General features: G+C 38.0%; 1 protein-coding gene across 1 annotated transcript in view; it reads right to left on the reverse strand.

Annotated features, from left to right (window-relative positions):
- Positions 1–1,963: 1,963 nt before the first annotated feature.
- SLC39A6 (solute carrier family 39 member 6) overlaps positions 1,964–27,977 on the reverse strand; it is a 39,462-nt gene continuing 13,448 nt past the window's right edge. Inside the window, exons 6-10 of the mRNA XM_022586998.2 lie at positions 24,827–24,932; positions 22,049–22,426; positions 20,869–20,949; positions 19,066–19,256; positions 1,964–18,293 (exon numbers count right to left, since the gene is read on the reverse strand). Coding sequence (XP_022442706.1) covers positions 18,141–18,293; positions 19,066–19,256; positions 20,869–20,949; positions 22,049–22,426; positions 24,827–24,932 — 909 coding nt within the window. The 3' untranslated portion in view covers positions 1,964–18,140. The remainder of the gene's footprint in view (positions 18,294–19,065; positions 19,257–20,868; positions 20,950–22,048; positions 22,427–24,826; positions 24,933–27,977) is intronic.

Here is a 27,977-nt window from a genome sequence, read left to right on the forward strand (position 1 = left end):
GAAATCCTAAAAGGCCCTAGACAGCTTTTCTTCATCTTAGTGGAGCCAGTGTCTGATTCTTACTGGGAACTCCATAAGAAGAATGCTGGAAGGCCAAGCAGGTTTGGGAAGATCTTCACAGAACTGCACAAAAATCTGAGGCTATTAGTCCAGCCTTCCATTCAGGGCCTTAGTCACGTCTATAATATCCCAATCCATTAACTCTCCAGTCACCACTGAGCAGTCAAATCATTGGAATTCATCTTCCTGTTGAGGGGCTCATTTTGTTAAAGCTTTTACAGTGAGTGGAAGCTTGCTTACTCTGTGACTTTCCCCATTGTCCCAACTCTACCCTCTGAATTCTTATAAAATGAGCCTATTTCATGGGACAGCCCTTCAGGTATATGAAGACCACCATTATATTCATTCATTAAATCATTAAAAAATATATACTTGAACAAGAGAAAAGCAACCACTGACCTTGGGAACTAGCCTGGTCCTATTAGGCAGGTCTAAGTGGCATTAGCCTCTAGCCTGGCATTCACAGATAGACATGTATTTTCCCTAGTGGACATAAACAATTTCACAGAACACCTACATCAATCAAGACCACTCTATGACCTTGATAAAGTAGGGTAAAACAAAGCAAAAACAAGACCACTTCATAAATCTTATCTAAGCAGAGATAAAAAACGAGGTCACTGTGTAAACCACAAGAATACTGAACATCCCCCTCTCCCCGCTAATGTAACTGCTGCTGCTTTACCGACAGTTTTTAGCCTTGCACTCTTCCCTCTATCCAGAAAATTCATTAAGATACCCAACCAGGGAATTATTACTGTTTCCTGACAGCATCCAATCCAGAGCAAAGTCCCACTTCCTTGAAACCTCCCTGCAAATCTCCTAATATACACAAGCCTTACTGCCCTAAGTCAGTGCTAACATCTGCTGAGTCACTCCATGGTTCCCTTTGGTGTGCGTTCTCCCTCATTGCAACAAGCCAGCAACCCAACTGTTCACCAGTGGGTGTGTGACTGGTGGTCTGGCTGGTGGATGTTGACATGCTGAACACCTAATATGAGCCAGGCCCTAGGGATACAGCAATGAATAAAGGGGACAAAAATCCCTGCCCCTCATAGAACTTCCAGAGAGGTGAAGAATGAATCATGTATGTAAATGTTATATGGTGTTAGGTTAAGTGCCATCGGGAAAAGTAAAGGTCGGGAGGCGGGGAGGTGATGTGACTTGGAAGTTTTAAATTGGTTAGCCAGGGAAAGCCTCACTGAGATGACACTTTAGAATCTGAAGGAGGGGAAGCCTGAGTCAAGCGGTTATTTCAGGGTGAACCGAGCAGAGGGAAGAGCAAATGCAAAGGTCCTAAGACAGGAGTGTGTCTGTTGTGGCTCAAGAAACAGCAAGGAGAACTCATGTGGCTGGAGTGGGGTGATCAGAGAGGAGAGAAATAGGAGACAGAGAGTAAGACAGGGCCAGGGAGGGAAGAATGATCATATAGAGCCTTATGGACCACTGCGAGGACTTGGGCTTGGCTTTTACTCTGAGATGGAAAGTTGTTGAGAAGCGTCGAACAGAAAAAGGACATGATCTTATTTACATTTTAATTAAAAAAGCAAACACTCTAGCTGCCATTCTAAGAAAAGATTGAGGGAGCGGGGACGAAGGTGTTAGGAGGGAGACCAGGTACAGGTTTTCCCTGGTCTCCGAAAGCAGAGCGATCCTATGAAACTTTTTCTTAGCCGAAATGGCGGAAGGCGAAAAAGCAATTGCCTTAGGACACATCTTGCTAACAGATGAACAAAATAAATCGAGATAAAGTGCAGATACTCACAGACACAGTGCAAAGCTCTGGCGGCTTGATGCTGAGATGCTGAGTGTATTTCCAGGGGAAGGAGCTTGGCTGTGTCATTCTCCGAGCTTCGGGTGCAGCCTCTATAACCAGCTAGCTGCAAAACAAACTTGAACGCTATTTTCGTTTTTTTTTTTTTATGAAAGCGAAAATCCTCTTTGGACTTTTATCAGTTAGAGAAAATAGGCACTAATGTAGGTTTTTCCAAGAAGTGAAGTGGCAAAACTTGAACTTTTTGAAAAGCAGAGGAAAACCGTACTTGTGATAATGCAGTGAGAGATGATGATAATTTGAACTAGGCTGGAAATATCGAAGGTGAGAAGCTGGCACATTCTGGATATATTTGGCAAGTACAACAGGCCAAATTTACTGGTAAGAAGACAGGGGTGAAAGAGGAAAGTCAAGGAAGACATTAGGGTTTGCAGCCCAAGCTGAAACTGGAAGGCTGACAGTTGCCATTAACTGTGGGAAGACAGTGGGGAGGGCAGGTTTCTTAGGAGGAAAGAACAGAAATTCATATTAAATTTGTAATTACAAGTGGAGACATTGGGTAAGCAATTGAATAGCTTTCAATTCAGAGGAGGGGTCTAGGCTGTAGTTATAATTTTGGAGTTTGGCAATATACAGTATTTAAATCATGGGACTGGATGAGATCACCAAGCAAGGGAGTGCAGACTGACAGAGAAGGTCTCAGGGCACTACTATGTTTAGAGGTTGGGGAAATGAGAAGAAATAACCTAAAAACAGCCAAAGGATATTAGCCACTGAGATAGGAGGAAAGCAGCAGTGTGGAATCCTGGAACCCAGAATGCATTTGAAGAAGGGAATGATCAACTATGTCAAATGCTGCTAATTGACCAACGTGAGGATGAGAATTGACTAGCAATTTTGTTATGTTGACTAGCAAGATTTAGCAACATTTTCCTTTGGCCTTTTCTTTTCAGGAGAAACATCTGATTTCTGTAATCCTTTTTTAAAAAATATCACTTTCCAATGCATGCCATAATTTACCTATTTATCTTATTGTCTGCCTATTCTTACTAGAATGAAAGCTCTATTAGGGCAGGGATTTTTGTCTGTTCTGATACTTAACAAAATATTACATAGAACAGTCATAGTAGGAACTCAGTAAGTATTTGTTGACTATATGGTTTTCTGATCCATAACTATGTTAGCCTGACATCTATGAACATGCCCATTTGGCAATGTTTCTCTAAAACTATTAGAGTATGTTCTAGCCAAGTCCTGGAGTACTAGGATGGTTCCCCTTTGTTCAAAGCCTGGCATTTTATGGTGCAGCCCAGCAAGCTCAGCCTGTTTGGCAGGCAGCTGCCCTGCTACATCACGCCTCCCTGTTCAGCACCATATACTTTCCTGTGAACTGGGGAAAATAATCCACAATGAGCCAGCCCCGCAGAGCTCGGGATATGAGCCACATCTCTAATGTGGAATCATGTGTTTCAAAGGATATGGAGAAAAAGGACATCAGACAACAGATTGGGAAATCCCTTTTAAGGTGGGGTGCCCAATGGGAACTCCCCAGTGTTTCAGCTTTGGAAACTGACAGGACTTTAAGCCCTTTCTGTGGCATGAAGTGGTGCTGAGACTTTTGTCACACCAGTGAATTTTACGGAGCTTCATTTCCCTCATCTGCAATATGTAACTAATCAGGTCTATATTGCAGGGCTGTTATGAGGATTGAGAGAATTATGCTCAGGCCTACAACAGACTTTAATAAATGCTATTATTCTTACTTCATAACTCCTTCCCATTTGCTAAATGCTTTCAGCTAAGATAAAGTGGAAGTAAAGAGCTTATTTATTTATTTTTTAAATTTTTATTTATTTATTTTTGGCTGCGTTCTGTCTTTGTTGCTGTGTGCGGGCTTTCTCTAGTTGCGGCGAGCAGGGGCTACTCTTCGTTGCGGTGCGCAGGCTTTTCATTGCGGTGGCTTCTCTTGTTGCGGAGCACGGGCTCTAGGCGCGCGGGCTTCAGTAGTTGTGGCTCCTGGGCTATACAGCTCAGGCTCAGTAGTTGTGGCGCACGGGCTTAGTTGCTCCGCGGCACGTGGGATCTTCCCAGACCAGGGCTCGAACCCGTGTCCCCTGCATTGGCAGACGGATTCTTAACCATTGCGCCCCCAGGGAAGTCTAAGAGCTTATTTTGTAATGGTAACTCCATACAATAAAAAAGGACAAATACAATATTTTGCAATATGCAATCTTTTATATGGTGAAAAGCGATTTGAATCTTTTTCCATGACCACTCAATGCATGTGTTTTGTGTATTCCTCCTAGACAAGAACATAAAATACCTTTACATTTATTCAAATACTTGTGTCCATTAGCAACACTTTTAAGTTATCCTCATATAGATCTTGCATAGATATGTTAAATAAAACTGGTTCTTTAAATTGACGCTGGAAAAAAACCTAATGGTTGAACACAAGTGGCATCACTTCTAAATTACAGCCATCCTCTCAATTTGTAAAATTGGAAGTTGCATTAAAATTCCACAAGGCGGCAGACTGGTTCCATTAAATCAGGTTTACTGCACTGATTTAAATACAGTCTAGATATTTATACTTGGCATCCCCAAGTATAAAAAAACTTTCTAGGCCAACACAAGGAATCTATGAAGGCATTTTCTCCCATAAACAACTTTACAAATGATGGTTAATTTTGTAAATCAGTTCGCAAATCTTACCATTAGTTGTAAAAGAATCATAGAATTTTACACTTAAACTTAAAAATAATTTAATTATATAATTCTTGCCCCAATGCAAATATACTTATTCTTGGCTTAAAATAAAAACATGGCCGTTCTATTGTATAGCACAGGGAACTCTACTCAATATTCTGTAATAACCTAAATGGGAAAAGAATCTGAAAAAAGAATAGATATATGTTTATGTAACTGAATCCCTTTGCTGTACACCTGAAACTAACGCAATATTGTAAATCAACTATACTCCAATATAAAAGTTTTAAAAAAAGGACCCTTAGATTTACTTTTCCTCTAAAAAAAAATAATAAAAAAAAAACCACACAAAGAAACATGGCATTGGAAGTTTAAAATTGTATGGTTTGCTGTGGAAAACGGTATGGCAGGTCCTCAAAATATTAAACATATAATTATGATTCAGCAATTCCACTTCTGGGCATATACCCCAAAGAATGGAAGCAGAGACTCAAACAGATATCAATGTTTGTGCACCTATGTTCATAGCAGCATTGTTCACAATAGCCAAAATGTGGAAGCAATCCTACATCACTGGATGAAAGGATAAATAAAGTATGGTACATAGATATAGTGGACATTATTCAGCCTTAAAAAGGAAGGGCATTCTGACACATGCTACAACATGGATGAATCTTAAAACATTATACTAAGTAAAATAAGCCAGACTCAAAAGGACAGATACTGTATGATTCCATTTATATGGTGTACCTATAATAGTTAAATACATGGAAACAGAAAGTAGGACCATGGTTTCCAAGGGCTGAGGGTAGGGAGAATAGGGAATTATTCTTTAATGGATACAGAGTTCCCCAGAATAGGATGCTGAAAAGGTTTTGGAGATGGGTGGTGATGATGCTTTCACAACAATATAAATGTATTTAATGTCAGTGAACTGTCCACTTAAAAATGGTTGAACAGTACCATTTATGAGATGTATATTTTACCCCAAAAATAAGGCATGGTAAAGAAAATAAAATTAGAGAAAATTTATAAAGAATACTAAATGGGAGTTCCCTGCGTGGCCAAAAAAAAAAAAAAAAAAGAATACTAAACTCTCCCACTTTACTGTATATACTTCCAAAATCTATAAGCACACATCCACACTCTTGTATAAATAAATAACTTGATATTATTCACTGTATAACTAAATCAACAGAAGTTTTACCGGAAAATTACTTTTTAAATTTTCAGTAGAGTTCTATAACTTTTGTTACATGCATAGACTTGGGTAATCATCATCAGAATCAGGTTACAGACTGGTTCCATCTCCTCAAAAAAAACTCTGCGTGTTAACTTTATGGTCACACCCTCCCCACAACACGAACCCTGGGAAACTACTGGCCTGTTCTCCCTCTGTTTTTGTTTTTTTTTTTGGCTGTGTTTGGTCTTTGTTGTTGCGTGCGGGGTTTCTCTAGTTGCAGCAAGCGGGGGCTACTCCTCGTTGCGGTGCGTGGGCTTCTCATTGAGGTGGCTTCTCTTGTTGTGGAGCACGGGCTCTAGGCGCATGGGCTTCAGTAGTTGTGGCACACAGGCTCAGTACTTGTGGCGTGTGGGCTCTAGAGCACAGGCTCAGTAGTTGTGACTCACGGGCTTAGTTGCTCCATGGCATGTGGGGTCTTCCCAGACCAGGGCTCGAATCCATGTCCCCTACATTGGCAGGCCGATTCTTAACCATTGTGCCACAAGGGAAGTCCCTCCCTTTCATATTATCTCCTCCAGAATGTCGTATAAATGGAAACATCTAATATGTAACCTCTTGTATCTCTTTTTCCACTAAGCGCAATGCCTTTGATATTGATGGAAGTCGCTATATGTATCAGTTGTCCATTCCTTTTAATACTGAATAGTATTGTATTGAGCAAATACACCAGAGTATGATGTATCCAACTGTTGAGGAGATTTGGGTAGTTTCCAGTTTCTGGCAATTACGTATAGAACTGTTACACAAGTTTTTGTGTAAATGTAAGTTTTAATTAGGGTAACACCCTAATTAACACCCCATTTTAACACCCCACTTTCACCAATGGACAGATCATCCAAAATGAAAAAAAATAAGGAAACACAAGCTTTAAATGATATATTAAACAAGATGGACTTAATTGATATTTATAGGACGTTCCATCCAAAAACAACAGAATACACATTTTTCTCAAGTGCTCACGGAACATTCTCCAGGATAGATCATATCTTGGGTCACAAATCAAGCCTTGGTAAATTTAAGAAAATTGAAATCGTATCAAGTATCTTTTCCGACCACAACGCTTTGAGACTAGATATCAATTACAGGAAAAGATCTGTAAAAAATACAAACACATGGAGACTAAATAATACACTATTTAATAACGAAGTGATCACTGAAGAAATCAAAGAGGAAATCAAAAAATACTTAGAAACAAATGACAATGGAGACACGACGACCCAAAACCTATGGGATGCAGCAAAAGCAGTTCTAAGAGGGAAGTTTATAGCAATACAATCCTACCTTAAGAAACAGGAAACATCTTGAATAAACAACCTAACCTGGCACCTAAAGCAATTAGAGAAAGAAGAACAAAAACACCCCAACGTTAGGAGAAGGAAAGAAATCATAAAGATCAGATCAGAAATAAATGAAAAAGAAATGAAGGAAACGACAGCAAAGATTAATAAAACTAAAAGCTGGTTCTTTGAGAAGATCAACATAATTAATAAACCATTAGCCAGACTCATCAAGAAAAAAAGGGAGAAGACTCAAATCAATAGAATTAGAAACGAAAAAGGAGAAGTAACAACTGACGCTGCAGAAATACAAAAGATCATGACAGATTACTACAAGCAACTCTATGACAATAAAATGGACAACCTGGAAGAAATTCTTACAAATGCACAACCTGCCAAGACTGAATCAGGAAGAAATAGAAAATATGAACAGACCAATCACAAGCACTGAAATTGAAATTATGATTAAAAATCTTCCAACAAACAAAAGCCCAGGACCAGATGGCTTCACAGGCGAATTCTATCAAACATTTAGAGAAGAGCTAACACCTATCCTTCTCAAACTCTTCCAAAATATAGCAGAGGGAGGAACACTCCCAAACTCATTCTATGAGGCCACCATCACCCTGATACCAAAACCAGACAAGGATGTCACAAAGAAAGAAAACTACAGGCCAATATTACTGATGAACATAGATGCAAAAATCCTCAACAAAATACTAGCAAACAGAATCCAACAGCACATTAAAAGGATCATACACCATTATCAAGTGGAGTTTATTCCAGGAATGCAAGGAATCTTCCATATACGCAAATCAATCAACGTGATACACCATATTAACAAATTGAAGGAGAAAAACCATATGATCATCTCAATAGATGGAGAGAAAGCTTTCGACAAAATTCAACACCCATTTATGATAAAAACCCTGCAGAAAGTAGGCAGAGAGGGAACTTTCCTCAACATAATAAAGGCCATATATGACAAACCCACAGCCAACATTGTCCTCAATGGTGAAAGACTGAAAGCATTTCCACTAAGATCGGGAACAAGACAAGGTTGCCCACTCTCACCACTCTTATTCAACATAGTTTTGGAAGTTTTAGCCACAGCAATCAGAGAAGAAAAGGAAATAAAAGGAATCCAAATCGGAAAAGAAGAAGTAAAGCTGTTTGCAGATGACATGATACTATACACAGAGAATCCTAAAGATGCTACCAGAAAACTATTAGAGCTAATCAATGAATTTGGTAAAGTAGCAGGATGCAAAATTAATGCACAGAAATCTCTGGCATTCCTATACACTATTGATGAAAAACCTGAAAGTGAAATTAAGAAAACACTCCCATTTACCACTGCAACAAAAAGAATAAAATATCTAGGAATAAACCTACCTAAGGAGACAAAACACCTGTATGCAGAAAATTATAAGACACTGATGAAAAAAATTAAAGATGATACAAATAGATGGAGAGATATAGCATGTTCTTGGATTGGAAGAATCAACATTGTGAAAATGACTCTACTACCCAAAGCAATCTACAGATTCAATGCAATCCCTATCAAACTACCACTGGCATTTTTCACAGAACTAGAACAAAAAATTGCACAATTTGTATGGAAACACAAAAGACCCCAGATAGCCAAAGCAATCTTGAGAACGAAAAATAGAGCTGGAGGAATCAGGCTCCCTGACTTCAGACTGTACTACAAATCTACAGTAATCAAGACAGCATGGTACTGGCACAAAAACAGAAATATAGATCAATGGAACAAGATAGAAAGCCCAGAGATAAACCCACGCACATATGGTCACCTTATCTTTGATAAAGGAGGCAGGAATGTACAGTGGAGAAAGGGCAGTTTCTTTAATAAGTGGTGCTGGGAAAACTGGACAGGTACATGTAAAAGTATGAGATTAGAACACTCCCTGACACCATACACAAAAATAAGCTCAAAATGGATTAAAGACCTAAATGTAAGGCCAGAAACTATCAAACTCTTAGAGGAAAACATAGGCAGAACACTCTATGACATAAATCACAGCAAGATCCTTTTTGACCCACCTCCTAGAGGAATGGAAATAAAAACAAAAATAAACAAATGGGACGTAATGAAACTTCAAAGCTTTTGCACAGCAAAGGAAACCATAAACAAGACCAAAAGACAATCCTCAGAATGGGAGAAAATATTTGCAAAGGAGTCAACGGACAAAGGATTAATCTCCAAAATTTACAAGCAGCTCATGCAGCTCAATAACAAAAAAACAAACAACCCAATCCAAAAATGGGCAGAAGACCTAACTAGACATTTCTCCAAAGAAGATATACAGATTGCCAGCAAACACATGAAAGAATGCTTAACGTCGTTAATCATTAGAGAAATGCAAAACAAAACTACAATGAGATATCATCTCACACCAGTCAGAATGGCCATCATCAAAAAATCTAGAAACAATAAATGCTGGAGAGGGTGTGGAGAAAAGGGAACACTCTTGCACTGCTGGTGGGAATGTGAATTGGTACAGCCACTATGGAGAACAGTATGGAGGTTCCTTAAAAAACTACAAATAGAACTACCATATGACCCAGCAATCCTACTGCTGGGCTTATACACTGAGAAAACCATAATTCAAAAAGAGTCATGTACCAAAATGTTCACTGCAGCTCTATTTACAATAGCCAGGAAATGGAAGCAACCTAAGTGCCCATCATTGGATGAATGGATAAAGAAGATGTGGCACATATATACAATGGAATATTACTCAGCCGTAAAAAGAAACGAAATTGAGTTATTTGTAGTGAGGTGGATGGACCTAGAGTCTGTCATACAGAGTGAAGTAAGTCAGAAAGACAAATACTGTAGGCTAACACTTATATACGGAATCTAAGAAAAAAACCAAAAAATATCATGAAGAACCTAGGGTTAAGATGGGAATAAAGACACAGACCTACTAGAGAATGGACTTGAGGATATGGGGAGGGGGAAGGGTAAGCTGTGACAAAGTGAGAGAGTGGCATGGACATATATACACTACCAATTGTAAAATAAATAGCTAGTGGGAAGCAGCCGCATAGCACAGGGAGATAGCTCGGTGCTTTGTGACCACCTAGAGGGGTGGGATAGGGAGGGTGGGAGGGAGGGAGGCGCAAGAGGGAAGAGATATGGGAACATATGTATATGTATAACTGATTCACTTTGTTATGAAGCAGAAACTAACACACCATTGTAAAGAAATTATACTCCAATAAAGATGTAAAAAAATAAAGATAAAGTCTGGCAAGGAAGAGAAAGTCAGGTGGGCACCTGTTTAAATAAAATAAAATAAAATGATCCTGCTGGGATTTTGATTGAAATGGACATATTTACTATATTGAGCTTTCCAATCCATGAACATGATATGGCTCTCATTTAGCTTTCCTTCCTCCCTCTCTCCCTCCCTCCCTTCCTCTCTTCCTTCCTTCCTTCCTTCATTTCTATCAGCGTTTTGTAGCTTTCAGCATAAAAATTCTGTACATGTTTTGTTAGATTTATACCTAAAGGTTGCATTTTGGCAGGAGTTATAAACAGAATTTTATTTGAAAATTTCAGTTTCCAATTGTCCACTGCCAAAAAATAGAATCACGATTGACTTGTGTTGTTGACACACACTGTAACCTTGCTAAAATCACTTATTAGTGCTAGGAAGGTTTTTTTTTTTTTGTAGATTTCTTGGGATTTTATATGTAGACAATCATGTCATATGTGATTAGGAACAATTTTATATTTTCTTTTCCAATCTTTATGCATTTTAATTAAGTTTTCTCCCCTTATTGTACTGGCTAGGATTTCCAGTAAGCTGTTGAAAATGAGTAGTAAGAGTGGAAATCCTTGCTTTATATCTGATTTTAGGGGAAAGCATTTGGTCTTTCACCAGTAAGTATAATGTAAGGCATAGTCTGCTGAATTGTTTTTTCTTAATCATAAATGGCTAATATGTGTCAAATACTTTTTCTGCATCAATTGATATGATCATGTGATTTTTCTTATAGTTTTCTTGTACTGACCTGATTTTTAAAATTTTTTTTTACTTTGGCTGCACCACATAGTTTGTGGGATGGTAGTTCCCCAACCAGGGATTGAACCTGGGCCCACAGCACTGAAAGCGCTGCGTCCTAACCACTGGACCACTAGGGAATTCCCTGACATGTCTGTTTGAAATCAGTAATGTTGGTCTCATAAAATAAGTTGGGAAGTGTTCCCTCCTATTTTCTAAGAGACATCATTTACTTTTGGTATTTTTCTTCTTTATATATTTGGTAGAATTCACCAATGAAACCATCTCAGCCTGTAAATCTCTTTTTCAGAAGGTTTTAACTACAAATTCAATTTCTTTAATCGTTACAATACTATTTAGGTTGCTTATTTATCTTGGGTGAGTTTTGGTAATTTGTGGTTTTTGAGGAATTGATCCATTTGATCTAAGTTGCCAACTTTATGTCAGTATGGTATTCTTTTATCTTTTTATTTTTAACTGAAGAAAAATGAAAAATGCAATGTATCAAAATTTGTAGGATGCAGTTAAAGCAATATCTAGAGGGAAATTTATAGCATTAAATGTTTATATTAGAAAAGAAGAAAGATTTCAAATCAATGATCTAAGCTTCCACTTTAATAAGTTAGGAAACAAGAAACAAAATAAACCGGAAACAAGGAGAATGAAGGAAATAATGAAGTATAGAAATTAATGCAATTGTAAACAGATAAACAATAGAGAAAATCAATGAAACTAAAAGTTTATTTTTTGAGAAAATCACTAAGATTGACAAACCTGTAGTCTGACTGATCAAGAAAAAAGAAGACACACATTACCAATAGTAGGAATGATATAATTACAGACCTACTGTTGTTGTTAAGAGGATAAATGAATACTATAAACAACTTTATACCTATAAATATGGCAACTTAGATAAAATGGACCAATTTCTTGAAAGCCATAAATAAATTACCAAAATCCATTCAAGATTAAATAGATGACCTGAATATTCCTATATCTATTAAAGGAATTGAATAGATAGATTAAAAACCTTGAAAGAAAACTCTAGGTCCAGATTGTTTCAGTGGTGAGTTCTAACAAAAATTTAAGGAAGAAATAATACCAATTCTATACACAATCATTTCCAGAAAATAAAAAAGGAGGAAACATTTCCCTATTCATTTTATGCAGTCAGCATTATCCTGACACTAACATCAGATAATGGCAGTGCAAAAAGCTTCAGACCAATATCCATCATGAACATAACAGAAACAAAAATACTCAACATTTGTACACTGGATCCAGCAATATACAAAAAGGATAACATATCATGTACAATGAGAGTTATCCTCGGAAGGCAAGGTTAGTTCATCATTTGAAAATTAATTTATGTAGTCTATCATATTAGAACCATACAGATCATATTAATTGATATCAAGAAAGCATTTGACAAAATTCAACATTCATTCATGATAAAAATTCTCAGCAAACTATGAGTGGAAGAGAATTTCCTCAAGCTGATAAAAGGGATCTACAAAAAACTTACAGCTAACACTACCTAATGGTGAAAAACTGACTGCCTCTCCTACTAAGATCAGAACAAAGCAAAGATGTCCACTTTCAACATTCCTATTCAACATCATACAGAAAGTCTTAGCCAGTGTAATAATAAAAGGAAAAGAAATAAAAGGCATAGAAGACAATACTACATAGAAAATCCCAAACTATCTACAAAAATCTCCTAGAATAAATGAGTTTAGCAAGGTTGTAGGGTATAAGGTTAACACACAGAAATCAATTGCATTTCTACATACTAAAAAAGAAATTAGAAGTTGAAATTGAAACAAGAATGACTTATAATGGCACCAAAACCACGAAATACTTAAGTATAATTCCAACAAAATGTGTGCAGAATTTGCATGCTGAACATTATACACCAATGAAAGAAAATTGTAAAGAACTAAATAAATGGGCAGATATATTGTTGTTCATTGATCCAAAGAATAAATATTGCTAAGCTGTCAATTCTTCCCAAATTTATCTATATTTTTAACCTAATTCCAGTAAAAATCCAAGCACAATACTTTTGGAGATTGAAATACTGACTCTAAAATTTACATAGGAAAGGAAGGAAATAGTATAGCTTAAACATTTTTGAAGAAAAGTAAGCAAACTTGAAGAAGTCATAATTTCAAGATTTACTGATTTCAAGGATTATTATAAAGCTACAGTAATCAAGACAGAATAGAAACTTCAGTAGAATACTCAAATATATGGTCAGAAAGCTATAGTAATCAATAGTGTGACACTGGCCTTAGAACAGATACATAGACCAATGGAATAGAATAGAGAGCCCAGAAATAAACCCTTGCAAATACGGTTAAATAACTTCCAACAAGGGTGCCAAGACTATTCAGTGGAGGAAAGGATAACAACAAATGGTGCTGGGAAAACTGGATCCACATGCAAAAGAATGAAGTTGGACCCTTATGTAATACCATATGGAAAAATTAACTCAAAATGGATCAAAGAGCTAAAACCACAAGGCTCTTAGAAGAAAACATAGGGGAAAATCTTCATGATATTGGATGTGGCAATGATTTCTTAGACATGACACCAAAGGTACAGGTAACTAAAGAAACAGACAAATTGGACTTAATTAAATTTTTTTGTGCACTGAAGGACAGTATGAACAGAGTAACAAAGCAACTCACAAAATGGGAGAAAATATTTGTAAATTACATATCTCATAAGGGATTAATATTCCAAATATGTAAAGAACTACAACTCAACAACAAAAAACAACTCAGTTTAAGAATGGGCAAAGAATTTGAATAAATTCTCCAAAGAACATATACGAATGGCCAACAAGCATATGAAAATATTCTCAACATCATTAGTCATTATGGAAATGCAAATCAAAACCACAATAAGACATGACTTAACCGCCCCCCCCATAAGGATGGCTATTATCAAAAAGCAACAAACAAAACAGTAAACAAATGTTGGTGAGGATGTGGAAAAATTGGAACCCTTGTGCTAGTGGGAATGTGAAATTGTGCAGGGAATTGTATTCCTGGGAAATTGTGGGAAATTGTATGGCGGCTCTTCAAAAAATTAAACATAGAATTACCATATGATCCAGCAATTCCACTTCTGCGTGTATACCTCCCATGAATTGAAAGCAGGGAAACAGATATTTGTACTTATGTTCATAGTAGCGAATCTGCAACAGCTAAAAGATGGAACAACTCAAATGTTCATTGACGGATGAATGCATCAACAAAATGTGGTATATACATACAAGGAAATATTATTCAGCCTTAAAAAGGAAAGAATTTCTGACATATGCTTCAACATGGATGAACCTTGAAGACATTATATTAAGTGAAATAAACCAGACTCACGTGGACCAATATTGCATGATTCCACTTATATGTTGTACCTAGAATAGTCAAATAGTATGTAGAGACAAAAAGTAGGACCATGGTTACCAGGGAAGGAAGGTAAGAATGGAGGGAGGAGGGAAGAATGGGGAATTATTGTTTAAAGGGTACAGTTTCAGTATGGGATGATGAAAGAGTTCTAGACATGGATGGTGCCCAGTACAATGTGAATTGTATGTATGTAAAGCCACTGAACTATACTTAAAAATGGTTTAAATAGTAAATTTTATGTTATGTATATTTTACCACAATTTTTAAAAAGGAAAACATCCATTCTAGCTATCAATGACATAGCTATAGAATTGTGGCAGCCTGCTACTTCCTTCAGCATTCATTATACTTTATATGTAAGCATGCAAGTTAGGAGTTTCAAGCTCCACTCCACCTTTGGAGTTGGAGTTTCTTTCTTTTTGGTCTCCATCAGTTCCTCCCTCTCTTCACATTTCCCCTCCTCACTCCACTGCTACTCTTTCTTAAATCCTTGACTTCACAGGATGGGAATATTCAAGGAGACAAGTTTTTAGACTTCTCAAATTCTAATAATTTTCTTGTTTCTAAAGAAATGTTTTTCTTTAATCCTGAATGAGAATTATAGTAAATAAATTTGATTGTATTTTTCCACTTCAATCTGTTAACATGGTATATTACAGTAATGGGTTTTCTGATGAGCCATCTTTGTATTCCTAGGACCACTTACCTGATCATAACATACACTGCTGAGTTTGATTTGCTGTTTCATTTAAGATTCTTATATTCACTTTTGCTCTCCCTATACTATACTTTCCCTATACGTTATAAAACCCTGTGAGGTTTTGACATTTTATCCAGTTTAGAAGCTAGAAGTTAGCCTGTTTTGTGGATAGGGGCATAAGACATGGGACTCCTGGATACAAAGGACTTTACTGCTCACAGCATAGCAAGCAGCATGAGCAGCATTTGTATCAGTCCCTCTTGAGCCCCAAGTTTCACAGAAGCAAAGTGAAAGTTCTCAGGCAGATGCCACACATGCTGTTTGTGTAGCATTGAGGAAAACTGAGCTTGGGGAATCCACCTCTCTTATACAAGGCCTGCTCTTTGTCTCAGCCCTCATCTCTCAGGGCTGTTCACTGATAATTAATCGAGGCAAAGTGTGTTCAGGGCCTTATATTCTTGACGTCGCTGGCATGAATGTGTAGGGAGACTTAGGGTACAAGGCAGATTGCCTTCCCAGCATGGTTTTGTATCAAGATTACACTAACCTCAATTAACATGATGAACATTCTTTTTTTCTTACCCCAGAATCTACTTGGATAAACGTGTTACTTGAAGTTTTGGTAAAACTCACAGCAAAAGGGTGTTATTTTGAGGGAGGTTGAGGACAACTGTGATGTGGTGAGCATTTTCTTTTAACAGTTACTGATTCTCAATTTTTCCTTGAGTGGACATTTATTTTTCCAGAAAAATCGTAAAAATTTCAAATAATTTGTTTTAATGATTGCTTGAATCTACCTTATATCTCTATTTATGTCTCCTTTTTCATTCAAGATATTATTTATTTGTGCCTTTTCATTTTCTATCAGTCTGATAAGTTTCTCCCCCGCAAAGGATCAGCCTTTGGTTCATATTCTACAGTTCCTGCATTTTCCTCTAATCTCCATTCTCTCCCACAGGGAGCCATGGGAACCAACTATTTAAATCTTCTACATACTCACTAGTGAGTTCAAACTGGAGTGGGAACTAAGGCTGCTATCATCCTGTTTTGTGGGCTGGTCCAGCACACCTTCCACCTTGAGAATCTGTGTGAAAGAAGTAGGTACAAGTCTGTGTTTCCAAAACTCCTGGAGGAACATTTCCAATGATTCTAGAACTTCATCTTGCACTGATCCAGCAGTGGCATTAGGGTAGATCTGTGGGTTTCTGAAGCAATCATTCAGCCCGAGAAGGAGATGCCTCATCTCATCTTTTCAGGCACCCCCCAATCCAAGTAATTCTCATTACTCATTCCTTTCACTTGGTTTGGGGAATAGAAATGCTGGTCCAATTGTCTTTCAGTAGGTGGGCTATATGGTCTTGTCCAGTTGTTCTTGATTCTCTTTAGAATGTAGGGCATTAGTGCGTCTTTTCAAACTTAGGCTCTGGGGTTTGTTTTTTGTTTTTTTAAGTTAGGGACAGCTTGGAATAAACTGTGGACCAATATTTTCTGAAGTGCCCTTTGTGATAAACAATTTAAAAATTGAATAAGCCCACCCAATACAATAATATAAATGTGTTGATAAGTATACATAATCTGGATTATACTTAAGAAAATCAGATATCTCAAATTCATAGAAATAGAAAGTAGAATGGTGGTCACCAGGGGTTGTGGGGAGAAGGAAACGAAGAGTTGTATAGTGGGTATAGTTTCAGTTTTGCAAGGTGAAAAAGTTTTGGAGATCAACTCCATAACAATGTGAATATACATAAAATTATTGAGCTGTATGCTTAAAAATGGTTAAGATGGTAAAAAAAGAAAAGAAAATCTGTTATCTGATATCAAGCTGACACAGGGAATTTATTTTGTAGAAAAGCAACATCTAGAGAATGCCATACAACCCTAGTACATCTAAAGTACTATATATAAAAATGACAATTGCTCATAACAACAACATTGAAGCACTGAAAGATACCAAAGTACTTTCTGAATCCAAGAAGTCAAATTATAACCAGTACGGTTTTAGTGTCCTAATATATATCGAAATTCTAATATGCTGACATGTGGTAAACCAGATAACCAGAACATCCAGTAATGTAACTTGGGTGACACATAAGTTACCCTGGGATATCCAAGTCTTTTGACAATACATAAACTTGCTCATACTCATCTGGTGTACATCCACACAAATATTTTAAAATTCCAATTTCTTGGTCAAGTGATATATTTTGCTTGAGTTTATTAAATACATTTAGATGTCTCTATTATACAAAGTTAAATGTACAACTAAATTAGTAAAAAGTGCTGAGATTTTATGGGAACATTAATACTCTGACAAAAATGTTTATCAGTGTACTCTATACTCAATATTGCTTTTTTTCATTTAAATCTAAATTTTTCCCTTCTATTTTTAAACCAGTTTTGTGATTTTTTAATATGAAACCTATGCCTTCTCAATTTATACAGTTTCTTCTCTTTTTTCCCTTATTTCTTAGCTTAAATTCAGTTTAAGCTTTATTGGTATCTTAGGCTTCACGTGTATTCTTACTCCTAAACACCAGCAGTTCTTCAGAGGCCTAAAATCCAGCATGGGAATTACTATATTAAATTAGTCCTAGAAAAAGCATTGAAGACATTTTTTTTCTGAAATATACAGAACATGTCACGCCAAACCTCTTGTTTATACCATAAACCGGTAATATTGGTAAATTGCACATATAGCTTACATTCCCCAAATAGAATAACTTAAATATTAAACGTACCTTTATGTTACCACCATAACTGACCTTATAAGCATAACAAATGGCAATATTCAATACAAAAATCACAAAATCCACTAACCGTAAATGCTACATATCATAGCATACTAACTCATCTCCCTATGACCTACTCAAACTATAGACAGCAAACTATAGCTTTAAGCTACTCTAGCATTTATACCCTAATTAGAAATTTATACGAAACACAATTTTATGTTCAAATATGGAAATAAGCAACATAATTCCAAATCCCAAAAGTATCCCAGCATTCTGTAAAAAGAAGTATCCCCAGCGGCTACATCCATGGTCACTAGCATCATTGTGCAGCATCTCAGGCACCTTAAAAAAAAAAAGAGCAACCTTTAAGTTTCCAGAACCACAGATTAGTTTTTAGAAGAATCTGCAAGACGGCTTTATATGTAGCTGGATATATTATGAGTCAATTCTCTAAAACATGACCACATATATACACTGACTCTAGCTAATAATGTCACACAGCATTTTCTAACAGCTTAATTAACAATGATTATTCATGGTCTGCTCAGCAAGTCAAAATTTATATTGGTCCAGTTTGCTCCACTGTAAAATGGAGAGCTACACTGATTACCCTGCTTACTGTCTGTATCTGTATATAACATGTGGCTTGCCTGAAATTCAGAGATATGGAAGCCTTACATCATATAAAATATAATTTTAGCAATAAGATTGGCTGAGATTGTTAGGTGGACTTTGGTGACAAAAAGATGACTCCTTCGTCCATTAATAAGAAACCTTTAAGCATTCTGGAGTATACACAGTTCGCCAACAGTATGTGGCTTGTGCTAGGTTTCCTACATGTCTATAGACAGTTCAATGCCTAATTACTGAAGCTCTCCTCTCAAAAAGACACATCAGAAGGGGGTAGATACTTTTGTGTATCCTTACACACATTAGGCAGGACAAAGATGTGCTTGTGAGCAACAATCCAAAAAGATAAAACCATCAAGGACTTATAGTTTATATGCTACTTTGTCGAGCATAGAATCACTTCTCACTGCAACGATATTTAATCTAAACCCTTTTAAAAATGGTTTCATTGAACATTTTCTCTACTGACTTCTTAAAAACTTACCATATCAACCAGAGCAACATACATGAATAAGCCCGCAGTAAGTGCAAATATCCACATAGAAACATTTTCAGCATAATGACCAATGAAAATTCCTGTTGCCATTCCAAGATATGCCAGCATGGCTGACAGAGCATTATAAAGAACAGCCTGCTTAACAGTCATGCCAGCCTTTAGTAAAACAGCAAAGTCACCTTTAACAGAAAACAAAAAAAGGAGATAAGGTAATTAAAAAATCATTTTTAAGACACATATGCAAAAAACTTTCCAGATTTAAGAAATTCTCCAGGGCTCCCCTGGTGGTGCAGTGGTTGAGAATCCGCCTGCCAACGCAGGGACACGGGTTTGACCCCTGGTCCGGGAAGATCCCACATGATGCAGAGCAGCTAAGCCCATGTGCCACAACTACTGAGCCTGTGCTCCAGAGCCTGCAAGCCGCAACTACTGAGCCCACATACCACAACTACTGAGCCTGCGTGCCGCAACTACTGAAGCCCGCGTGCCTAGAGCCCGTGCTCCACAACAAGAGAAGCCACCGCAATGAGAAGACCGCACACCACAACGAAGAGTAGCCCCCGCTCGCTGCAACTAGAGAAAGCCTGAGCACAGCAACAAAGACCCAAGGCAGACAGAAAAATCAATTAATTAACTTAAAAAAAAAAAAAAGAATTACTCAGTGTTAACAGTGTTAATCAGTGTAAACACCCTAACAGCTTTATAAACTAAGATATCTTTTATCCAAAGTATTTCTTAAGGTTTCCACTTTGTCAATGAATGTCAATAAGTATCAACTATTGTGCTCTTGCACTGTCTTCAAGGAGCTTTTCACTGGCTACAAGGAGGAAGAGGGAGTAGAGAACACAAATGAAATGATCAGCAAATGATTAAGGAAATATATAATTAAGAGCTAAAGAGTCTAATGTTCTGGTTATAAAAGGAGAAAAAAAGAAATTAAGATGAGAATAGCTGAGAGAGGCTTCATGGCGCATGAAGGATCTAGAATGTGGAACATAGGGAATTCCCTGGCAGTCCAGTGGTTAGGACTCTGCGTTTCCACTGCAGGGGGCCCAGGTTCGAACCCTGGTCGGGGAACTAAGATCCCACAAGCCATGTGGTGTGGCCAAAAATAAATAAATAAACAAAAATAAAAATAGAATGCACAACACAGACCAGATGTTGAGGATTACAAGCATGGAGCATGAAGACAGGAGGCCTTCTAAATGGCAGAACACATGCCAAGGAACAAAAGTGAAAATGGCGTTACAGGTGTGTGCGAATATGCATCTATATGAAGAAAAACAAGGACACGAACCGGGAACCAGGACAACTCTGGGAAGGTTTTAAGTCCCAGTGACAGAGAAAAAGAATTCAAAACACTATTCATCAACTTCTCATTTCTTTGGCTCTAGTGAGTGAAATACTCTTTGTCAACTTCTGTCTGTTAATGGAAGATGATTCTTTAGATTCCTGTGGTCTTATTCATATTGTGCATATGAAGAAAACGATCACTGATGTCACCAGTATGCTGGTATAGGAAGATATCTGGTAGGGGAAGAGGAGAAGAGAGGGGACTCAGGTATCTCTCTGGCAACCCCACACAGGCAATTGTGTAATTGTAATCGTAGGGTTAGAATTCTGGCTGGAAACAAACTTGTCCTCAGTAAGAAAGAAAGCTGGCTAGGTTAGTAGACTTAGGAGAAGGCATAAATGAGGAAGCTTGCCGGAAGCTATCATTAGCAAAAGCCAGGGACACGACACTAAGACACTTTACCCACCTGGAAAATACCATTTGTCGGGTTCTCTTACCTAATTCATGAGGCAACTCATGACAAAACACAGCAACAGAAGTACTTAAACCACTCGATAAACCTTCAGTAAAAGCAGCACCTGTGTAAAAATCACTGCATTATTTTGTGGGTGTGTATTTTTAAAATCTTAACAGCATACACAATGAAATACAAAAGAAATAAAATATATTCTGGTTGTGAATAAACAGAACTTTCTCAACTGCACTCTGTACCTTCTCCATAAGTAATGTTAGATTACATTCAATTAGATTTAAATTTCCCAAAGGAGCACAAGCAGATACAATTGAGAAGGGAAGGTTCCACTATGCCTTAGAGTGATTAAATGATCTTATACAAACCTGAGAAGTAAATTGCTACCACATAGAACACTTACTTAAAAATATGAAACAAACTGATTTAAAAGGTTTAGGAAAAAACCCTCAGCAGTCAAGAGTACAAATACGTTTCCTGGCCTCAGAGGAATTCACTATCTAATTAGACTACCATGTCTGAGTGTTCGCACATCCTCCGTTGTCGCTTATGCTGTGCACAGTGCAGAGAAGGAAGAGCACCAAGCTCCCAGGGAGCCAGGCTGGGCTACAAAACAGCACTGCCTCCTTGGCAAGTGGTTCACCTTGCCAGGCCCTGGCTACCTAATCTGTACTTATTTCCATGGTTCCTCCCAGCACTAAGTTACTACAATTTTTAAGTATTTCTATTACAGCTCAATTGTAGCACAACAATTTAATAGCAAAAAAACTATAATTCTGCTTTCGGTAGAGATTAGTAATTAAACTTATCAGATATATGAAGATTCCTTTAGCATAAAAGAAAAGATGATGGAAGTATTTCACTTTAATAAATACTGTTTATATTGCAGATAAGGGAGCTCAAATGTATTGGGGGGAAAAAAAAATCCTCACATGTGCTCCAAACACCTTAGAGCCTGAGCCTGCAAATTAAAACAACTTTTGGTAGTCACAATTTAGATAAAGGGCCAAGCACAGTTTCCAGCACTTAAACTAACATTTATCAAGTACTTCATTGTCAAAGCAGCCAAAAATGAAATAACAGTTTGATAATCTTAGAAGTCAATAATAGCCTTATCAAACCAACCTATTCCTTGTTAAAATAAGACTGGTACTTTCATGTGACATTTTCAGAGTCAACCAACAAGGGACAGATACGTAGATATATACCAATTGCTAGGCCATCGCTGAAATTGTGCAGGCCGTCCCCCATGATCACCATCCATGCCAGTGTGGCAATGCCGGCATCCTTCAGCTCCTCCCGAGAGTAGCGCTGACTGTGACTGTGTGGGTGGTGGTTTTGGTGGTGGTGGTGATGGAGAATATGATGGTAGTCATGATGGTGGTGAACAAGGTCATCTGACTGGCCAAGTGTATCATGGAAATGCGAATGGCATTTATTCTTGCACCCTCTGGGTACGTATTCATTGTAAACTTCCTGTGGATGAGCATGAGCTATCATGACCTCCTCTTCTTCCAAGATTGCTGGCTGTTGAGAATCAAAGTGGGAGGGCTCTTGTGAGTCAGCTCGCAAATAGCCTTCAGGTCCTAGGTATAAAGATAAAGGACATTGGGACAAAGTCAAATGGCTTTGTTAATGTGCATGGACAAATTTCAAACATCTCCACTGACAAAGTCAACAAAAGATCTTAAAGCATGGCAACTCTCTCACACAGACCTGGCAGAACTAGACATTAGAGTATTGTTGATGAAAAACATCAGTAGTTAAATGATCTGACGTACTAAGAATGAATTTTAAATGTTAACCTTCAGTAACTACCCCCAGATCCTCCCTTAATTTCTTCTGCCTCCTTATGTTTTTAAAGATGATTTTTTTCCAATTATAAAAGAAGCACATACTTACTTTATAAAAATATTTCATTTTTGGTATTTAAAATATTTAAGAAAAATATTCCAGAAAAATACTGAAAATTGGAAATAAAAAACATGCATAATTCTGTCATCTGAGTTCCTCTCTTTCAAAATTCAAGGAAAAACAGAACAGGGGAATTCCCTGGCAGTCCAGTGGTTAGAACTTGGTGCTTTCACTGCCGAGGGCCTGGGTTCAATACCTGGTCGGCGAACTAAGATCCCTGCAAGCCGCGCGGCATGGTCAAAAAAAAAAGGAAAAACAAGAATCTGAAATACCATCATCACCAAGAAACATTTGTTATCTATCTGTGTAAAATAAATTGCAACAATAAGTTTTTGTTTTTTCTTTTTTATACACTGGTATCAACTTTCTTGGGAGCATTCCCGATACTGTAGCCCAATTCTAGAATAGCTGTTTCCTCTCATCATTATAAATTTCACTGGAGCCCATTACAGAGGTTGAAGACAGAATAGATATAGGAAGACGAATGAGAGTATTCACTTGCTCTTCAGAGAAAAGCAACATGCTGGAAAATAAAGGGTGGACAGGAAATCTTACAAATAACTTGGTAGCAACAATAAAGTTCTTCTTCCTCCTTAGTCAGCAACTATATATTGAGTATCTGCTCTGGGCCAGGCACCTGCCCAGATACTGGGACAAAGTGCGTCAGCACGAAGTCTCTGCCTTCGAGAAGCTTATTGTCTGTGGGTAGATAGCCACTTAACAAAGAAATACATGTATAAATAAGGTAATCTTGGAAGGCATGGGAAGAAAATAGAACAGGGTAACATGAAGGAGAATGACTGGGAGACCTTTGTATTCAGGTGATCAGGGAAGACCTCTGAGGACAAGATCTCTGAGTTGAGATTGGAATGATAGGGGGAATTTATATGAAGACCCGGGAGAAGAGTACTCCGAACTGAAGAAACAGTGAGTGCCAGGCCCTGAGACAGACCTGGTGTGCTCAAAGGATTAAAAGGAGGCCAGTGAGGCTGGACAGGGCAAACCATCGGGGAGAGTGGAGGGCAGGGCAGGACCTCGAAGGTCGTCGTAAGGCGTTTTGTTTAAAATTTTAATTTTAACTGAGTCTGTCCAACAAGAAATGCCAAGCTAACAAGTTACAGGAAACAGTAACTTTACAGTGGAGAAACATGGTAGACACAACGTTAGCCAAGTGATCAAAATTAACACCACCTGTGTGTGACAGAGAGCATCATGTCGGGTGGCACACCATGTCACTGAAAAGGATGCAATACCACTTTGTGGTATTCCTGCCCAAACTGATCAACCTAATGTGAAAACATTAGACAAACCCAAAATGAGGGGAAATTAGATGCAACATTTGATCCTGAATTGTACTCTGGATCATTTCTTTTCCTTTTAGGGGTTAGGGGAGTATAAAGAAATTATTAAGACAATTGGAAAAACACGAAAAAGGTCCATAGACTAGAAAATGGCATTGTATCAGCTTTAATTTCCTGATTTTGATCACTGAACTGTGATTACAAGGGAATGAATGTCCTTTTTCTTAGGAAACATAAACTTAAGTATTTTGAGGTAAAGAAGCATCATGTTTGTAACTTATTCTCAAATGTTTTAGGAAAAAATGTGTATGTATGTCTACAGAGAGAAAGAGACAAAGAATGATAAATGTAGGTAAAATAAATGGGGAATATAAGAAAGGGGTACAGGAATTCTTTGTACTATTCTTGGAACTTTTCTCTTAAGTTTGAATTTACCTCAAAATAAAAAATTAGAGAAAAAAGAGATGTAAGTATATATAGAAATAACCAACTCACTGGCAATTAAAAGAAAGTATGAGTTTAAAAAAAAAGAGCGGGGGGTGGAGGAATTCCCTGGCGGTCCAGTGGTTAGGGCTCCGTGCTTTCACTGCTAGGGCCTAGGTTCGATCCCTAGCCGGGGAACTAAGATCCCATAAGCCACGTGGCGCAGCCAAAAAAAAAGGGGGTGCGGGTGGGGCTGGAATATGGTTCCCCCTCTTCCAGACAGTCCAGGTTGCCTGCAAATCACAGAGCACTGAATTCCCTCCAGCTCTCAGATTTATAAGGACTTACGATCATCTGCGTCTACTTTCTCCTCACTTGTTGACAGTTGAGATTCATACTGGGACAACTGCTTCTTAATCTCCACATCATCATCATTTTCAGGTTTTTTCTGATTCTACAATAGCAAGGAAAAGCAATACTTTAAAATAGGCAGTTTGCTTATGCATACATCTTTAGGTAAACAGTTAAGCAAAAGATTTCATCGAAAAAGACAGCAGAGTAACAGACTTCTAATGGAATAAACCCCATCTAAGGGCAGGGCCTGTACTTAACTTGCATAGCACCTAGTAGTTTGTTTTAGGCATAAACTCTTCAGAAAGGTAAAGAATTAATGCTTCAGTAGTATGAAAGAAAAATTACATACTCGTCTTTCTGAATGTCCCCCTAGGTCACACAGCCTAAATTTGGTCTTATGCAAACAGCACTGCATCCCCTGGGAGCTTTTTATAAATGCACAGTCTCAGGCTACACCCCAGACCTAATGGATTAGAATGGGGATTTTAACTAGATCTCCAGGTGACTCATATACACATTAAAGCTGAGCTCTGCCTCAGGCCATTGATTTAGAACCAGCTAGAGGCACGTTCTCCAGGAATTTAGTGATCTGCTAACCAACTGCTTAGTTTCCTCCAGTGCCTCTTTTGGGCACTGAAACCCCATACTTTCCATACTTTTTATAAATTAAAACTATACCGTGATATCGATATGTATTTGTTATGAAACTAAAATACTTTTCGTATAGTAAAACACCATTAACAAGCTTTTGTCTTTTTAAACAAATCTCTATTAGTTAGCCTTGAATTTATCACTAGGTTTTTTAACCAACTGAATACCATACTTGAGATACTGTCCATATCTCAGAGCCCAAGAATAAAGGTCACTGTTTGAACAATGGTGCCTGTTTATTACTACTTACATAGAATATTCAAGATAATGAAAACTGTCACAAAAATAATAGATTTCTTATTTGCAGTATCTTTTGAATATGACTTAATCATCACCATACCTGAGATTTCATTCTAGCTCTAACAGTATATAAAATATCTGTACCTTTCTAGGTTATAAAAGTTTTTAAAGGCAAGCACAGACAAATCTTTATACCTACCTCTAGCAAAATGCCTCAAACACAGAGAAAGTACTTAAATATTTGTGAAAATAAGTGAATTCATGATATTTTAAATTACTTTAGTTGATACTTTATTTGTTTGCCAATGATTATCTGTAGAACGTAGACTTTTTAAGCAATTCTTTCATTCCCTAAGTATTAAGAGCCTGTAATGTTCCCTACGCTGAATGGCGGCAATATATCAATATGTCGTAAAACAAGATACACATAGTCCTTGTTCCCAAGGAAGCTTATCACCCACAGGGAGGGAGGCTTTACACAGGTAATGATTATACAATTCTTTGATTGAAATTTTTGATATATTTTACAAAGGAAAAATACACAGTGCTATGAGAGCATATATATATGAGAGCATATAACAAACATTTAAACAAATCCCTCTGCCTGCTCTCCTCTGCGTTAGGACAACAGAATAATGTAGACAGGCCAGTTAGGAGGCAACTGCTATCACCCATGTAAGTCTGGCGTGGACCAGGATGACAGTAAGGAAGATGGAGAGAAATGAAAAATTACATTTCTGGATACATCTAATAAAACTAGGTTGGATATAAGGATGAGGGAGACAGAGATGATTCTCTGGTTTCCAGCATGAGCAAGAAACCTGAGAATCCAGTAGAAAGAAAGTTTGACATGGAACTATTATAACCATCTAACTACACCAAGTATGTGATTTAACCCTAATCTGAATGTAGAGATTTCAGATCGACATATATGGAAGGTAACCTAAAACTATGACATATAGAATTTTCCAGGGGTGCAGGATGGATGTCTTAAGGGAACTCGTAGGTAACATTTTCTGTTATGGGTCTGAAGAGCTCTGAATACTTGCCATATAACAAGTAGTTTTTTTCTTTTTGAGAGAACCAAATGAGATTAAAAGCTGTTATGTAAATAACACTAAGATCTGGATGCCCTTGAAAAGAGAAACTAAATATTTTCTAAAAAGGAATAGGGGAGGAACCAAGATGGTGGAGTAGAAGGACGTGCTCTCACTCCCTCTTGCGAGAACACCAGAATCACAACTAGCTGCTGGACAACCACTGACAGGAAGACACTGGAACTCACCAAAAAGATACCCCACATCCAAAGACAACGGAGAAGCCACAATGAGACGGTAGGAGGGGCCCAATCACAGTAAAATCAAATCCCATAACTGCTGGGTGGGTGACTCACAGACTGGAGAACACTTATACCACAGAGGTCCACCAACTGGAGTGAAGGTTCTGAGCCCATCAGGCTTCCCAACCTGGGGGTCCGGCAACAGGAGGAGGAATTCCTAGAGAATCAGACTTTGAAGGCTAGTGGGATTTGATTGCAAGGGCTGGGGAAAGGACTGGGGAAAACAAGGACTCCACTCTTGGAGGGCACACACAAAGTAGTGTGTGTATCCGGAGCCAGGGGAAGGAGCAGTGACCCCAGGGAAGACTGAACCACACCTACCTGCTAGTGTTGGAGGGTCTCCTGCAGAGGCGGGCAGTGGCTGTGGCTCACCGTGGCGACAAGGACACTGGCAGCAGAAGTTCTGGGAAGTACTCCTTGGCGTGAACCCTCCCAGAGTCTGTCATTAGTCCCACCAAAGAGCCCAGGTAGGCTCCAGTGTTGGGTTGCCTCAGGCCAAACAACCAACAGGGAGGAAACCCAGCCCCACCCATCAGCAGACAAGCAGATTAAAGTTTTACTGAGCTCTGCCCACCCAAGCAACACTCAGCTCTACCCACAACCACTCCCTCCCATCAAGAAACTTCCACAAGCCTCTTAGATAGACTCATCCACCAGAGTGCAGACAGCAGAAGCAAGAAGAACTACAATCCTGCAGCCTGTGGAACGAAAACCACATTCAGAGAAAGATAGACCAGATAAAAAGGCAGAGGGCTATGTACCAGATGAAGGAACAAGATAAAACCACAGAAAACCAACTAAATGAAGTGGAGATAGGCAACCTTCCAGAAAAAGAATTCAGAATAATGATAGTGAAGATGATCCAGGACCTCGGAAAAGGAATGGAGGAAAAGATCGAGAAGACACAAGAAATGT

This window comes from Delphinapterus leucas, chromosome 14 (genome assembly GCF_059928025.1).
Source record: "Delphinapterus leucas isolate spDelLeu-1000000601 "Yukka" chromosome 14, BTC_Dleu_Yukka2, whole genome shotgun sequence".
Lineage (NCBI taxonomy): Eukaryota > Metazoa > Chordata > Mammalia > Artiodactyla > Monodontidae > Delphinapterus > Delphinapterus leucas.